Source organism: Rhinolophus ferrumequinum, chromosome X, assembly GCF_004115265.2.
Source record: "Rhinolophus ferrumequinum isolate MPI-CBG mRhiFer1 chromosome X, mRhiFer1_v1.p, whole genome shotgun sequence".
Lineage (NCBI taxonomy): Eukaryota > Metazoa > Chordata > Mammalia > Chiroptera > Rhinolophidae > Rhinolophus > Rhinolophus ferrumequinum.
In genome coordinates, this window is record NC_046284.1 from 37,227,711 (window position 1) to 37,243,341 (window position 15,631).

A 15,631-nucleotide genomic window follows, 5' to 3' on the forward strand; every position below is an offset into this window, starting at 1 on the left:
GTACGTTGTAATCCAAAGAATGTTCAGTTAACTGCAATCAAACTAATCAGGACTTCAATTAATCAGGCCACCTTACAGAGTAAGAGGAAAGATATATCTGAGGTTTAGTGGGGGAGGGGAGAAACTTCTAGGGGCTACCGTGGGATCAGTGTACATTCAATCCAGTGTCCCGACCTTTTTACCTCTGCATATTTAGCTCTGACCAGTGAGGACTGATATTCATAATGATGACTTTGACATCTTATAAGATTCATCAAAGCAAGAATGAATCGTACTTGCTAGACAGGATTTCCTAAAACAGGAACCATATATACAAATACTCATACTACATTTTTGAAGCTTTCTCAACTACAAGCATTGAGACAAAAAGTTTGCTGCTTAAGTCTTGGTGAGGAAAAAAACACATTAAACAGATCTCATGTCCCCTAGTCCCCAAACCTTCCATTTAATTTAGATGCACGTATTAGACCCTGGGTAAAAAGATACAGAAGAAATAAAGATTCTAAATGTCACCAGTGACCTTCACCAAATCCAGATCAATGGTTATTTCTGTGTATTTCTTCCTGACTTCAGCCTTGGCCTCTGGTCATACCCCCTTCTTAGAAGAATCTTCTTCATGTTCCCATTCCTTACTTGTGTGCATTTCCTATATTCAATCTTTAGTTCTTTTCTCTCTGTACTATCTCTTGGAGAACACATCCAGCTTCATACCTCTCACTCCTAAATTTATATCCCAGTCCTTGAAGTCTCCTTGAGCCTACAATCCCATATTGCTAAGTATTTATTGGATTTCTTCTCCTGGATATCTCACTTAAAGTAAAAACTATCTTATTTTTCTTAATATACAAAATGCTTTTAGATACCCAGAAGAGAAAGACAAACACCTATTTTTTTAAAAAAATGGACAAAGACATGAATAGGCAACTCACATATATGTATATATAAACACAATACACATACATAGTTGAACAAGAAAATAGTTCACCTTCACTAATAAAATGCAAATTAAGTGACATGATGCCATTTTCATAATGGTTAAAAAGCTTCAGAAAGTCAGTGCTGGTCTATGGATAGGTAAACAGACACTCTTGTATATTGGTGGTGGAAATAGACATGTGTACTCTTCTCTGTTGAGTGATCCTCAATGTGTACCAAAGTCTTTCAAATGTATGTGCCCTTGGACTCAGTGAGCTTCAATTCTAAGAATTTAGTCAGAAAGAAATAATCAGAAATATATGCACCTGTAAGAATTATTGTTTATATTGTTGAAAACTTGGAAGCATGCTAAATGTCTTGCAGTGGAAGATTGGTTAAGAAAATCTGGTAAATTCATACAATGGAATGCTATGTGGCTAATAATAGTTTTAGAAGTATACTTAATTACTCAGGAAAACATCCATATTATATTATGTGTCAGGTTATTAGTCAGGTAATGAGAAGGAATATACAGAACTATCCCTATTTTGTCAGAAAAAAAAGATATACACACTGGAGGGAAATATATATAAATATTAACATCGATTATCTCTGGAGAGTGATATTATGGGTGACTGTGATTTTTCTCCTTTACAATTTTTCATGTTCTAAAATTTCTACAGTGAACGTTGATTATATTTATAAGATAAAAAGCCTGACAAATGAAGTTTCTTTTGATAATAGCTTATTTGAAACCAGACTCCTCGACTTCCCCACTAAACAAGTTCCCTTTCCTGGCTTCCCTCCTTCATGGTGCCATCAATCCAAGCTCCAAGGCCTAGCACCTTGAAGCTTTAAAGCCTTGATTGCTCCCTCACTCCCTTTGCTCAATCGCTCATTAAGTCTCATCCCTTCTTTAGGAAGTCTCTCAAATTTGTTCCTCCCTCCTGTGTCTCAAGTCAGATCAGTGCACTCTAACCAGCATTTATTGTCTGGTTAGATGTCACTCTGCCAGTTCAAAGTTATTGGAATTACATTCCCCAAATATAAATGATAAATGTCTAACTATTACATTGTTTTGTGTACCTGAAACTAATAAAAAAAATGTTTTTTAAAACAAGTTATTGGAGGTGTCTACTCATGTCTTCCTGCCCCTTATCCTCTCTCTCCTCCAATCAATCAAGCACCCTGCTTCTGGAATGATCTTTTGTTTGAAAACACCACTAGTATCATGGCCCTTCCTGCTGAAAACACTCAAAATGGCTCCCAAATCCCCTGGCCTAGGGAGTAAAACTCATACCCTTTCTTCTGCTGTTTAGGGCTCTTTCCAGCACTGTGCTAGGTGGGAGGTAACGGTGGGCACATGGGAGGTATTTGGTAAGTCTTTGACAATGAAGTATATCTTTAAGAATAAGGTGTGGAGTTCTTTCCTTTCCCTGCTGCGGCCACAGCCATGAGTATGCTCAGGCTTCAGAAGAGGCTTGCCTCCAGTGTCCTCCGCTGTGGCAAAAAGAAGGTCTGGTTGGACCCCAATGAAACCAATGAAATCGCCAATGCCAACTCCCACCAGCAGATTAGGAAACTGATCAAAGATGGGCTGATCATCCGGAAGCCTGTGACTGTCCATTCCCGAGCTCAATGCCAAAAAAACACCTTGGCCCGTAGGAAGGGCAGGCATATGGGCATAGGTAAGCGAAAGGGTACTGCCAATGCTTGAATGCCTGAGAAGGTAACCTGGATGAGAAGGATGAGAATTCTTCGCCGACTGCTCAGAAGATACCGTGAATCTAAGATTGGCCGCCACATGTATTACAGCCTGTACCTGAAAGTGAAGGGTAACGTGTTCAAAAACAAGCGGTTTCTCATGGAACACATCCACAAGCTGAAGGCAGACAAGGCTCGCAAGAAGCTTCTTGCTGACCAGGCTGAGGCCCGTAGGTCTAAAACCAAGGAAGCACGCAAGCGCTGTGAAGAGCGGCTCCAGGCCAAGAAAGAGGAAATCATCAAGACTTTCCAAGGAAGAAGAGACCAAGAAATAAATCTCCATCTCTTTTACCTGTACGTAGTCGCCTGTACTTAAACTCAGCTTTGCTAGCCATTGTCCAGCATATGGATCGATAATTCAATAAAATGGCTTTCATCTGCCTTAAAAAAAAAGAATAAGGTGTGGAGTTCTCCCCACTGCCCTCCACTATCTTCACTTTGAAAGTTCCCTTTTTTCACCTTTTGGCACTTAAACCAGAGGCCTTGGAGCGTTTGACGTTTCATGGTGCTGCATTTGGAGACAGAAAGAGGCAGCCAAGGACAATAAAATATGGCTCAGGAAACCTCAACTCTGAGGTCCCTTCTAATTTCTAATGCCTGCTACGTAGGAGGCTCCATCGAGAAAGCACATTAGTTCTTAAATTTCTGTCTCCCTGCAGTGCTGAGGACCAAGAAGGAACTGTGGGAAACTTACATTATTTTGTTTGCTTTAATAAAAACAATAAGGAGGAAGGGCTGAGGGGATGTGGAAAGCGGTGAATGTAGAACAAGCCCTGAATGATGTGGCCCTCATGAAAGCCAGGTGTCTTCAGGTGCCCTTCTGGGACCCAGAATACTCCAATCTGGACTAAATGATGGCAGATGGTTGTGTTTCAGGACTACTCCACTCGGAGTGTGTGTAGGATGGGGTGTGTGAGGGCGATGAATTTGCCAGGTGGCAGTCACTGGCACCTAGCCTTGTCTCTCACTCTTGGAGGATTTGATAGTAGTAATGGGAGTGGGATCTCAAATTGGGTAAAGGGGTTATCTGGGAACCAGTTCTGACAATGTCATCTGCTGTGAGGCTCCCCCACCAATGCACCCCATCCCTCTCAGTGTGAAAGTATATACTTATAGCCCTTGTCTAAAAGCAGGTCCAGTCCAGGCTAAGGCTAAGAGCTACCTGCTAACAGCCTGGGATGCTGGCTCAGGTCTCCTGGCACTAACCATGCCCTTCTTGGATTGCTCTTGGCACCTTTCTGGTTATGGAAATCTTGGTATAGCCCCTCCTCACAGAAACTCTGACTGCTTACCTAGCCCCCCACCCCTTTTGTCTAGTTTAGCTGTCTCCAACTTTTCTTCTCCTCCTTTCTCCCCTCCCCTGTGGCCATTGGCAGTTAGCACATGTTTTGAGTACATGCAGGCCCCCTTTGTCCTTCCCCGGGCTGTTTGGAAGCCTGCATCAGTATGAAGTTCTCCCTGTTATGGAAAACCATTAACAGTAAGAAGCTTTGGATTTGCAGGCAAAGCAAAGTCCCTCTGTTTTCCTGGCTGTGAATGGCTTGGTTGACTCCGTGGAGACAAAGGAATCAGAGGAAGCAGGGAGGCAGCTCTCTCTAGCTGGAGGGAGCTGCAAGTGTGCCACGGCATCACATGTTATTTGGGGAGTCCAAGTGGAAGGATAACCTCACAGTGCAATAAGAACAGCAGCTACTATTGATGGAATGTTTACCACATGCTTGTCACCCTGTTCAGTGCTTGAGGAGTATTATCCTATCTAATCTTCATACCAGTCTTATGGAGTAGTAGTTACAAGATCCTGATTTTACAGATGGGGACACTTTGAGAAGTTAAGTAACTTGTCTGAGGTCAGAAGGTGGAGGAGGTGGGATTCTAACTCAGACCTGCCTGATTTCAAAGCCTAGTCTCTTAACCTTTACACAATGCCACCTTTGTAGAACCCCAAAAGACCCTAGAGAGAGGAGTAATTGAAGTCCCTTTGTAATATTTACTGAACATTTATGCATGTACCAGGCATTGTGCTAAGTTCATTACATATATGAGCACATTTGAGTCTCCCAATCACCTGTAAAATAGGCAATATTATCTCATATGACAGACAGGGAATAAAATGGAGTCTTTGAGAGGTTGCCCAGCTTGTAAGCAATTTGAGTTGAGAGTTAACCCAAGTCGGTGAACCTCTGGCACCAGCGGTCTCATCCCCTGACCTTGTCCTCCCATCCCTTATAAGCCCCTCTATAGTTTGCTCTGTCTGGAATTATGGTGACATTCATTATGGAGTCTGGGCGGGTGTTACTTCCTAGCACGGGGATATTTTTGGATGGAAAAGTGAGACCCAGATTGCTTGTAAGCACGTTTTCATTTTCTCCCCTCCCTCCCCTTCCAAATTAGGGTGAAGGTTGCCGAACTGTCCCCCTGGCTGGACATGTGGGGTTTGACAGCTTGCCTGACCAGCTGGTGAATAAGTCAGTCAGCCAGGGCTTCTGCTTCAACATCCTGTGTGTGGGTGAGTATTTCCATAGCAGGAAATTCTGTTACAGAATATGGATCCTTAATGGCTGGATGTGGCTTTGCAGGTAATTAGGTTAAATACTGTGTCATTCTATTCTAGTTGCAAGAGTGTTTTTATTCTTTTATCCCTCTGCTTGTTTTTGTAAACAGTCAGTTGTAATGACATTTTTCCCTGGTCAGACCAGACTATGGGACCATCCCTTGGGGGAAATTGAGCTGTGTGACACCCAATGGAAATTTTGCAAGGGAGCTGGCTGGCTCAGCTATTGCTGTCAGGTTCATTTTGACTGCAGAAAATAGGAGCCAGAGCAGAACTGGGAGGGAGGCAACAACTGTGGGCAGTGGGCTGGGTCTGTCTGTTTCCTCTGCAGCCCTGCTATGCTTGGTACAGTTTGAGCTCAAGTGCACACAGCTGTGTGCAAAGTTCTTTTATCCCCTTTGAGTATATCTCTGCCTGGACTTTTAGTCTCAAGTGTGGGAATCACATCTTAATCAATTCTAATGTGCTAATCACAGCACAAAGAGAGTTCGATAATATTTGTGAAATGAATGAATGCGTTAACCCCACAAAAACCACTCATTATGCTTCTCAAACACTTTCCCATAATAGCAATTTGGGTCCTTACTAGGGCTTTTCAAGGTGAGCAGAGCAAGTAACATTCCATCTTCATCAAACAGATGGAGACCCAGAAACTTGGGGAGGATAAGGGATTACTTGAGGCAACACAGAATAAGTGGCAGAGCCATGACAAGGACCCAGGTCTACGTGATTCTTTGTTCCTCCCTCTACTTCTCTAACTGCTGCCAACAATGTCTCTTGAGAACATGAAAGCATTTTGGAAACTGTCAGGCACCAGCTAAATATGAGGAACAACAGTTTCCTGACATTCTTTAAGAATCTCTCCTTGGACCTTCAAAAATCCCAAATTTTTAAACACTATCATAGCATATAATTTTCACTATACAGTGCAGTAAAGCATACCTGCATATTTGCAATGATCTACTTCCAAATCTTAATGATTATATAAACACCATAATAAAGCCAGTTTTCACCCTGATTGGAACACTCAAACACTTCTGCTAATTGCCTTTTCTCATTTTTATATAGAGCATATGGGGATCTCATTCATGTTGAGGATCTGAGCCACTCCTGAATTGGCTCTTTTATTCTTTAATGTAGTCTAAAGTTCTGTTTTCTAACTAAGGTCATTCATTTTCTTGGACTCTATTTTTTCTTCATCTGCATCCACAGTACTCTTTTCCAGATCATTTTCTGTAGGAGAATAACTGCATACTCAAGGGCAAGTAGAGAACAGCAAAGTCACTTTTAAATATGGACGGCAAGCAGTCAGCTAGGCTCACTCACTAGCTAAATGACTTACACCCACACACTGGCTTTGGAACCTATGAAATGAAAATATATGCTTCACAGAATTTCATGTCATGGGCCTTAGAGTCCAAATCTAGGCTGTTAATTCTTAAAATGCCAGAAGTACACCAATGGTTATGATTATTTGCTATTAGGAGAGGGATACAAAATAAATAAGTCATGGTGGGTGACATAAGATCAAATGCTATCACCTCCAATATTAGTGCTCTGATATTTGGCTCTACTCTAATCTTTGACTGACGGCCAACTTACTTCACATAATATTTGATTACTGAAAATTTCCACACAAACTTACTGGATTTTCTTAGTATTTCTCCCAGAGCTCCGTATGAACTGTAGTGAAGTTGAGGAGATGAGGAGTGAAATGACAGACCCACCCTAAGCAACCTTTTAACCAATTGGGTGGGCTAGTGAAGCTTTAGGAGGGAGGCCATATAAATCAGAGTGACCCTCTGTGGATACATAGGGTAATTGGACATGTGGGCCACAGGCTCCCTTAGGGCCTGGAGGAAGAGGCAGCCAAGCTCATGGCAAAGTGAGTGGGAGAAATAGTAAACCCCTATCGTCAAGTTTGCATCCAGCCATTGTACAGCTACAGCTGCTTCAGCATGCACCTACTGGAATGGAAAAGCTCAACTGCCTGGGACAGACCCTCCAAGAGTGGAGGGGTAGAAAGGAGGCCCTCACCCACAAGCAGTTACCTACTCTCTTTCTTTCTCCTCATGTAAAGTTTCAGGTAATGGCTGTCCTAATAGCTCCCCTCTTAGCCCTATAGGTGCAACCGTTCGATGCACCAGCCTGGACTGGGTTAATTTCATTCTTTATCCCTGATCCAAAAAAGCCTACAACTCATGCATCCTGCTCCCGAGCTGTACTTGTGACCCTGTCATTGCTCAGAGAACCCACAATTTGGGCCAAAGTCATGAGCACCTTATACTGGCTCTAAGGTTGCAATCTCAGTCCCGCCATGGGGCTGAGTCCTGTAGCTGACTTGGCAAAGGGTTCATAGCTTGTCTGCTAAATGTGATTTTTTTCTTTCACAGGACTTTCAGTGACCATACTTTCATGCCTACCTACTGCCTGTGCATAACTGTCAGGTTTACTTCCTTAATGACTAGGCATAGAATATGTTCTCCCAGAGGATTTTCTTTTCTTTTCTGATAGGGCATTTTAAGTGTACAATTATGGTAGCACTAGCTTCCATTATTAACAGAGACCTAGGCTATTTTTAGCACAGTATTGTTTATCTTGGTTCTGGACTGCTGATCACAGGCCCAAGCTGAGCAGAGTGGCTACCCTACATGCATACGAGGCCTGACAATTAAGTTCACGACCTTGTTGCACTGATGTTGCTAACCTTTTTTTGATATCAGAGGGATTATTCATTATGAATTTGTACCAACTGGACAAACAGTTAACCAAGTTTACTATTTGGAAGTGCTGAAAAGGCTGTGTGAAAAAGTTAGGTGACCTGAACTTTTCACCAAAAATGCATGGTTCTTACATCACGACAAGGCACCAGCTCACACGGCACTGTCTGTGAGGGAGTTTTTAGCCAGTAAACAAATAACTGGAACAAATAACAGTAAACAAATAACTGTATTGGAACACCCTCCCTACTCACCTGATCTGGCCCCCAATGACTTCCTTCTTTACCCAAAGATAAAGGAAATATTGAAAGGAAGATATTTTGATGGCATTCAAAACATCAAGGGTAATACGATGACAGCTTTGATGGCCATTCCAGAAAGAGTTCCAAAATTGCTTTGAAGGGTGGACTAGGCGCTGGCATCTGTGCAAGCTTCCCAAAGTGAGTACTTTGAAGGTGACCGTAGTGATATTCAGCAATGAGGTATGTAGCACTTTTTCTAGGATGAGTTCGCGAACTTAATAGTCTGACCTCGTACGTGCATGTGTGCATGTTTTTATGTGTGTACGTTAGGATTGGGAGAGAGAATTTTTATGAATCCAGAGCCCAATTTACATGTCATGGTACCAACAAACGGCACCTACAACAATTATTTTTAGAGGGCTAGGCGCACAGTTATGAGCATATTATGACTTTTCTTCAACAGATTCTGTAAGGTTGACAATAATTACTGAAAGGGGTGAAGTTCCCCCCGCCCCCGCCATGAAAACATCTACTAGTCCCTTAGCTTGGAAATCACTAGGATCCCATGATCCTAGATATAGTACAGGAGGCCTCAGAGGAGCCACCAGAGCCAGCAGTACAAATGTTTTGCTGGGAAGGAGCCCCAAAGAGACTCAGCCTTCCGAATGTGCCAGCAACAGTAATGCCTATGAGGAAAACAGAGGGTCATAATGATAATATTTACTTTGAAGCTGTTCAGGATTCCAGTCGCAACTGGGTTCTGCTGAACTTGGAGAAAAAAAAAAACATACAAGAGAAGCAGGATTGAGGCTCACTGAAGGAGAAGGGGACGGGCAGCTAGTATTCTATCAAGGTCAGTGGTCGATTGGGAAAGGCAGCCTACTCACCTGTCTAGACAGGCTGCCAACAGTGGTGTGCTTGTCAGTGTCTCACAATCCGATGTCAGGAGAAAAATTGCCATGGTTTGCAGCACTTGCTGATTTCTGTGATGTCGTTATTCCCACGATAGCTGGTTTTTAGCTGCCAACCTGAGGCTGGACAGAGCAAGGTCACAGAGCCAGGCATGACCGGTCCCTGCCCATAGGCTCCCTTGGCCAACTGGAGTTCCTAAGCACTTTCCTTTTAGATACCTCCCTCTTGAACTCAGAGATGTTTCTCTTGCTTTATTCCAACATTTGGAGCTGGAAGAGACTTTAGCTCCATGTGACTTGTGAGCTCTATGCAAACAGGGATTGGGGCTGTCTTGTTCATTGCTGTACCCCTGGCCCCTAAAACTATGCCTGGCTCCTATTAGAGGCTTTGTAAATCTTTGTCAAATGATCAAATGAAGCAACATATCATGACTATGGGATGCACTAGAGCATATTGGTTATAAGCATGGGTTATAAGCATAAGCAATGTCAGACTGCCTCGATTCACATGCTGCTGGCTCTGCCACTTACTACTTTGTGACCCTGGACCAGTTACTTTGTCCATATTTTATCGATGAGGAAGGTAAGTTGCAGAGAGGTTGAGAACTTGGGCAAATTCACACAGCTGGGAAGTGGCTTGGTTAACCCATTTGTAAATTAAGGACAAACAATAGTAGCTACCTTATAAGTTTATTTTAGGGGAATAAATAAGGAAATATGAAGTATTTATGAGCAGTGCCTAGCATATAGTAAGTACTCCATAAATGATAGCTGTTATTATTACTACTATAATCTGCTCATTTTATGGAAAAGGAGACTGGGGCCCAGAGAGAGAAAAGGGCTCAACTCAGGTCACACAGCCATTTAGTGATAACCTGGCTGGGACTCTGCATTTCATCATTGGCAAGGACTTAATTGCTCAAGGTGCCAGAGGATACAAATATTAACATCAGATGAGGAAAAGGGCTAAGCTTTTCTTTATTACAGTGGTTTTTGACTCAGGATACAAAGATCAACATCAGATTATCCCAGGAAGTATAGTTTGAAAAAAAAAGTATATTTCGTAGTACGTGTTTTAAATCAAAATTCTTTTTTTTAAAAGAATCCGTTGTTTCCAGAATACTATCTACATTGAGCACAGCGAGATGAAATCCTCTTGCATGGTGGCAGTGACTTAAAAAGGGTTAAGAAACCCTGCTGTCCATTATGAGGAGGACAGAGAAATTGACCCCTTGGGACTCCTCAGATTTCCTGCTGGAATCTAATTTCCAAGTCCCTACCTTCTTGCTGACCTGATCAGAGTTAGGCCACATGTGTGTCCCTGCCCCCCACTGCCCACTCAATGCTGGGCCCAGGGCAGCATGGGAAGGAACAGCATCCTAGGCTCAGGTTGAGCCTGTGCCAGCCATTGAGAGGGCCCACCCGAACCCCCACTCCAGGCTCCACATTGATGGAAAGCTGGAACAGGAATATTCAATAGCCATAGGACAGCTCACTTGATTTTCTGCCCTCTTCTCATGTTGCATTTATCATGATTCCTTAGACACCTGCGAGTCCTTTTCTTCCAGTCATTTGTCATTGGGCATCTAATTTTCACAGCCCGTTTGTGCTGGCAGGCATTCAGGTGGTCATTTTCCCTGCTGCCCCTCCCTGCTTCCCTGCCCTGCCTGCTGGCCTCCATTTCTCCAGCTGTGCAAACAGGGTGGGCCCCTCACTCTGTAGTTCTGCTCCTGAGACCTGTGTGAGTCTCGAGTCGGCAATACAGGAAGCTGCCCCCTCCCCTGCTCACTGAGAACCCTTAGGATCAGTGAACCAGAGAGCCAGCTCTGGGTGCTGGAGAGGCAGGGCCCATCACTCTCTAGCAGCTGTCAGGCATTCAGCGAAGACCTCATGGAACAGAAGAGGGGGTGGAGGTGGAGATGTACACAGCAAATTCATTTGGCACATACAGACAAGCTAAAATGTAGCTTGAACCTCAGTGCCCAGAGGGAAGGCGAGTTAGGGTAGAGGAGCCACCCTTGTGTTCCTGCCCCAGAGATGCTGGCCCAGTTTGCAGTTAGCTGCACCTCCACCTTAGGCAGGGAGGGGGTGATACATTCCATTGCTTGGCCAAGTCTGTCACCTCCCCTTGCAAAGGCCTCACCTCACCAAATTTTTCTTGAGATCCAAATACTTCCTGTTCCTTTAGGGAGGAACAAAGGGGCCTCTTCTGGGAGAATCTTTGCTGTTAATAGGTGTAGCAGACCCGGGCTGGAAACATGATCTGTGTGAGGAGCCGTGTCCCTGCACTCTGGCAATCAACCCCATTAGTCAGACCTGGCTACAAAATTGGGCTGGGGGGCTGGGGAGTTAGGCTGAGTTGAATGTTTCCTTGTTCTCTCTCTCTCACCAATCTCACAACACGCAGAAGCTCTCATCATCAACAGATACCTTAAAAAGCACCTCCTGTATTCATAGCTCATTTTTCGGGAGAAAAGAGACGTGGAAGATACAAAGCCAAACGTGCCCAGATAGACCATTTGCAGTCATGCATTGTGCAGCTCTAACTCTAGCCTTGGACCGCTTTGCTGATACATGCTATCGGTTCCAAGGGGGCATTTACTTGGCCAGGATTTGCCCAGTGCAAACCCACTCTTGCCTGTGAAGACAGTCAATGCTCACATCTCAAGGTTTGGAAGGGGAAAGGGGAGAAGAGGAGTGATAAGCAGAATGGCAAGGTAGTCTAGGTATTCAAAGGGCAGTCCAAGGTAATTGACAACTGAATCTTGTATTCCTGAATCACTTGGGATGGGGGCCCAAATACAGTCTGGATCCATAGAGATTATAAGCAGCTGAAGGGCTCAGTCCAGTTTGTGGCCTCACATCAGATGCTGAAATTCCGTGCCACCAGTTTCCCTCCAATGTTCTCATTCCCAGAAGACTCCTTGGCTCATGGCAGTGCCTTGACATCCCTTGGGTCTTCCAGGAATAACTTTCAAAAACCTTCACCAGTCCCCACAGCCCTTACCCTACTTGTCTCCTTGGTGTGAAAGTCAAGACTTTTGAAATTCCAATGGTTTAATTTATTAGTATCATGCAGCATATTAGTTAAAAAAAACAAATGACTGGTTTGTTTGAAATTTAAAGGGAAGAATAATTTGTGGTCTGCTACATTCTCTCCTTATTAGCTAAAAATGGTCTCACTGACAGCTCAACCCCCTGGGAGGAGAAGCTGAGGGATGCACAGTCTTCTCCCCACTGGGACACACATCTGGGCATCTGCAGAGCACTGTGTGGGCCAGACAGGGAGGTGATGTGGGTATTGAGAGGAAATTTATTTGATGAAGGACTGCTGTCCCTTTCTTTTAAAATGTAAAATAAGCTTTTAATTTTTATTGCAAAAGCTATACATATTCCTTGTAGAAAATTTGGAAAATGCAGAAAAGCATAAAGCAAGAAATGAAAACTATATAACCCCACCACCCAGGCCTAATCATTGGTAAGAGTATATTGTATTTTCTTCCAGTCTTTTTCTAGGCACAACTCTACCTCTTCATCACTGCCTATAACATAGTTTCTTTTTCTAACTATAAAAACAATGCATACTCAATTTTCTAATACAAAATATGAGGAATAGAAGGAAAATTACCCCAATTCCATTATCCTGAGATGACTACTGGTAATATGTTGGTGTGGTTCCTTTCAGTTTTTTTCACTTAACTGAGATCAAACAGTCTGTGTAGTTCTATATGCTTTTCACTTAGTGTCTTGTTGTGTACACTTTCCCATGTCAATGAATATGCATCCAAAACATGATGTGGAATGGCTTCACATTCATCGTGTGAACGGACCATAATTTATCATTTTGCTTTTCAGGAGAGACAGGTTTGGGCAAGTCCACCCTCATGGACACCCTGTTCAACACCAAATTCGAGGGGGAGCCAGCCACCCACACACAGCCAGGTGTCCAGCTTCGGTCCAGTACCTATGACCTCCAAGAGAGCAACGTGGGTCTAAAACTCACAATTGTTAGCACAGTGGGGTTTGGGGACCAGATCAACAAGGAGGACAGGTAAGGAAGGGGATGGAGTGGGGAGGCTGGTGGGAAGCCACGGGGAAGGGCTCATGACAAGAGTTTTGGAGAGACCGCAGATGTCATGGTCCTGCCTGGCTCTCCTCTCAGAGTGGTGTGGGCAAGCAGCAGATACCTCACAAGCACCATCTCCACCCAGGGTCCCTGTCTAGAGCAACTGTTCTTCACACGCTTTGCCAAAAGAAGAGTGTCTTTACAGGATACATGGTTGAGGTTTCCATTTGGCAGGCGTTTATTGAGCTCCTACCTTGTGTCTGGTACTGCTGTACTCTAACAATCTGAAAAGGAATAACTTTGTCTCTGCCCTTCAAGCACTCACCGGGAAGACTGGTTTTAAACAAATTAGTTCCATCGAGTGTGATATGCTCTGTAAAGGACAGGGTACAAAGAAGTAAAGGACAAATTACAATGAGAACACGAAGGAGAGAGCAGTCAGTTCCATATGGGGAGATCAAGAAACCTTCACAGAGGAGGTGTCCCCTGAGCTGGTCCTTGAAGGATGAGCTATTTTGCTAGACAGACAGGGCAGGGAAAGAAGGGCATTCCAGGAAGGTGTAACAGCTTGGACAAAGGCAAAGAGATGTGGAACATTATGGCATATTCTAGGGAACTTCAGCTTGCTCTGTTTGGCCAGACCAGAGGCAGAGTTACTGCAAAGCTAATGAAATGAAACTTAAGCTTCAGAGCCCTCACCTACACAGGCCCCTTCCAAGGCCTAATTTTTAGTCATAATGTTGTACTATTTTTCTTGGGACCCTTCAAATCATATAAGCTCCACAAAACCTGAGTCTGTCCCTAAGCGAGTGGTTGGAGTGAGCTGGGGGAAAAGTAAGGGAGATGAGCCTGAAAAGGTAGCAGGAACCAGCTCCTGGAGGGATTTATAAAACATGCAGATGTGGAACCACTGAAAAGTTTTAAGAAGTAGAATGATGTCGTCTGATTGGCTTTTGAAGAAGGTTCTTTGAGATAGACTAGAGAGCAAGAAGAACAATTAGGAGACGATTGGACCAGTTGGATCAAGGCCAGAGGTAAATCAAGTGCTGAGATAGGGACAAGGAGATAGATTTGATCAATATTGAGTAGATAGAATCAACAGGACTTAGAGTGGGATTGTGAAGGCAAAGAAGAATCTAGATTTCTGGCTTTGGAGAGTAGACAAATGGTAAGAGAGGTAACACAAGAGAACCAGCTTTTAAAGGAATCAACTGTTTTAGACATATTGAGTTTGAGTTGTCTATGGGCCTTCAAGAGACATGATGACCTTCAATGGTAGGCAGCTGAATATACAACACAAAGGTTAGAGGTCAAGAGAGGGTCTGGGCTAGAAATAGAGATTTGTGTTATCAAGGTATGGGTGATCTCTCCCAACTGTGGACACATGTAAGATCACACAAGGATCAGAGTTGAGCAAGATAAACACTGGGCTAAAGACAAACTCCTTGAGATGTTAAGTCAGCAGATGGAGAAAAAGACATCCTGAAAAGCAAAGGAGCAGAAGTAAGTAGAGAGGTAGGAAGAAGTCTGGGGTATTTGAGAATGGTGAGTGAATGAGGGATGGGGAAAACTCAGAGATGAGGATGTGATGAAGGCTGGGGCCAGGGAGGGGTTGGGGTCAGGCACCATCTGCATTTAACTAGAAGTTACAGGGTAATCACATACACTCCTTCCAGAAAAGGCCATTCATCATTTTGAGCAGTGTCTGCTCATTCTTTGAGGATTCTCTTGCTTCTTAGATGAAATGTATCCCAAGTTCTCCTATTTCTTCCTTGAAGTTACAACAGCTACACCCATTTTCTTATAATTAATAAATATATTTAGCTTCTTTATAATTGAACTGATTTCTGTTTTCTATTTGAAATTCTAAACAAAGGACAGCTCTGTTTTTTATAGGCTTGCTTTTTGTGCTAATCTTATTTGGTTGAGAATAAATTAGACCCTGGGGAAAGGGGATATTTAGGTCACAATGTGAGTGCTTAATCTCAGCTGCAGATTGCTCAGGATCCCCTCAGTTAAATTCCTCACAGTTCTCAGTAACATACATTCAGCATATTTAACATTGGAAAACCCCTTGATGATGGTTTGGGAGGACTGAACTGATATGGCCCCTTAGAGGCTAATCTACTTCCATTATATTTGTAAGATCCTTATTGTTTTCCCTGATTATAAATATGATACATACTCATACAAAATCAAACATGGTAGTCCTCCTTATCCATGTTTTTGCTTTCCGTAGTTTCATTTACCCGCAGTCAACGCAGTTTGAAAATATTAAATAGAAAATTCCAGAAATAAACAATTTATAAGTTTTAAATTGCACACAGTTCTGAGTAGCGTCACAAAATCTTGCATCATCCTTGTCTGTCCTGCCCAGGATGTGAATCATCCCTTTGTCCCACATATCCATGCTGTATATACCACCCTCCCGATAGTCACTTAGTAGCCATGTTGGTGATCAA

At 43.3% G+C, this 15,631-nt stretch overlaps 1 protein-coding gene and 1 pseudogene across 6 annotated transcripts in view; both read left to right on the forward strand.

The window, feature by feature from the left end:
* The window catches only part of SEPTIN6 (septin 6), a 99,405-nt gene that overhangs the window by 12,849 nt on the left and 70,925 nt on the right, over positions 1–15,631 (forward strand). For all 6 annotated transcript variants that reach the window (XM_033107807.1, XM_033107798.1, XM_033107816.1 and 3 more), the window contains exons 2-3: positions 5,071–5,185; positions 12,959–13,154. In XM_033107807.1, the coding sequence (XP_032963698.1) occupies positions 5,071–5,185; positions 12,959–13,154 (311 nt within the window). The remainder of the gene's footprint in view (positions 1–5,070; positions 5,186–12,958; positions 13,155–15,631) is intronic.
* On the forward strand, positions 2,341–2,954 carry LOC117023308 (60S ribosomal protein L19-like; annotated as a pseudogene).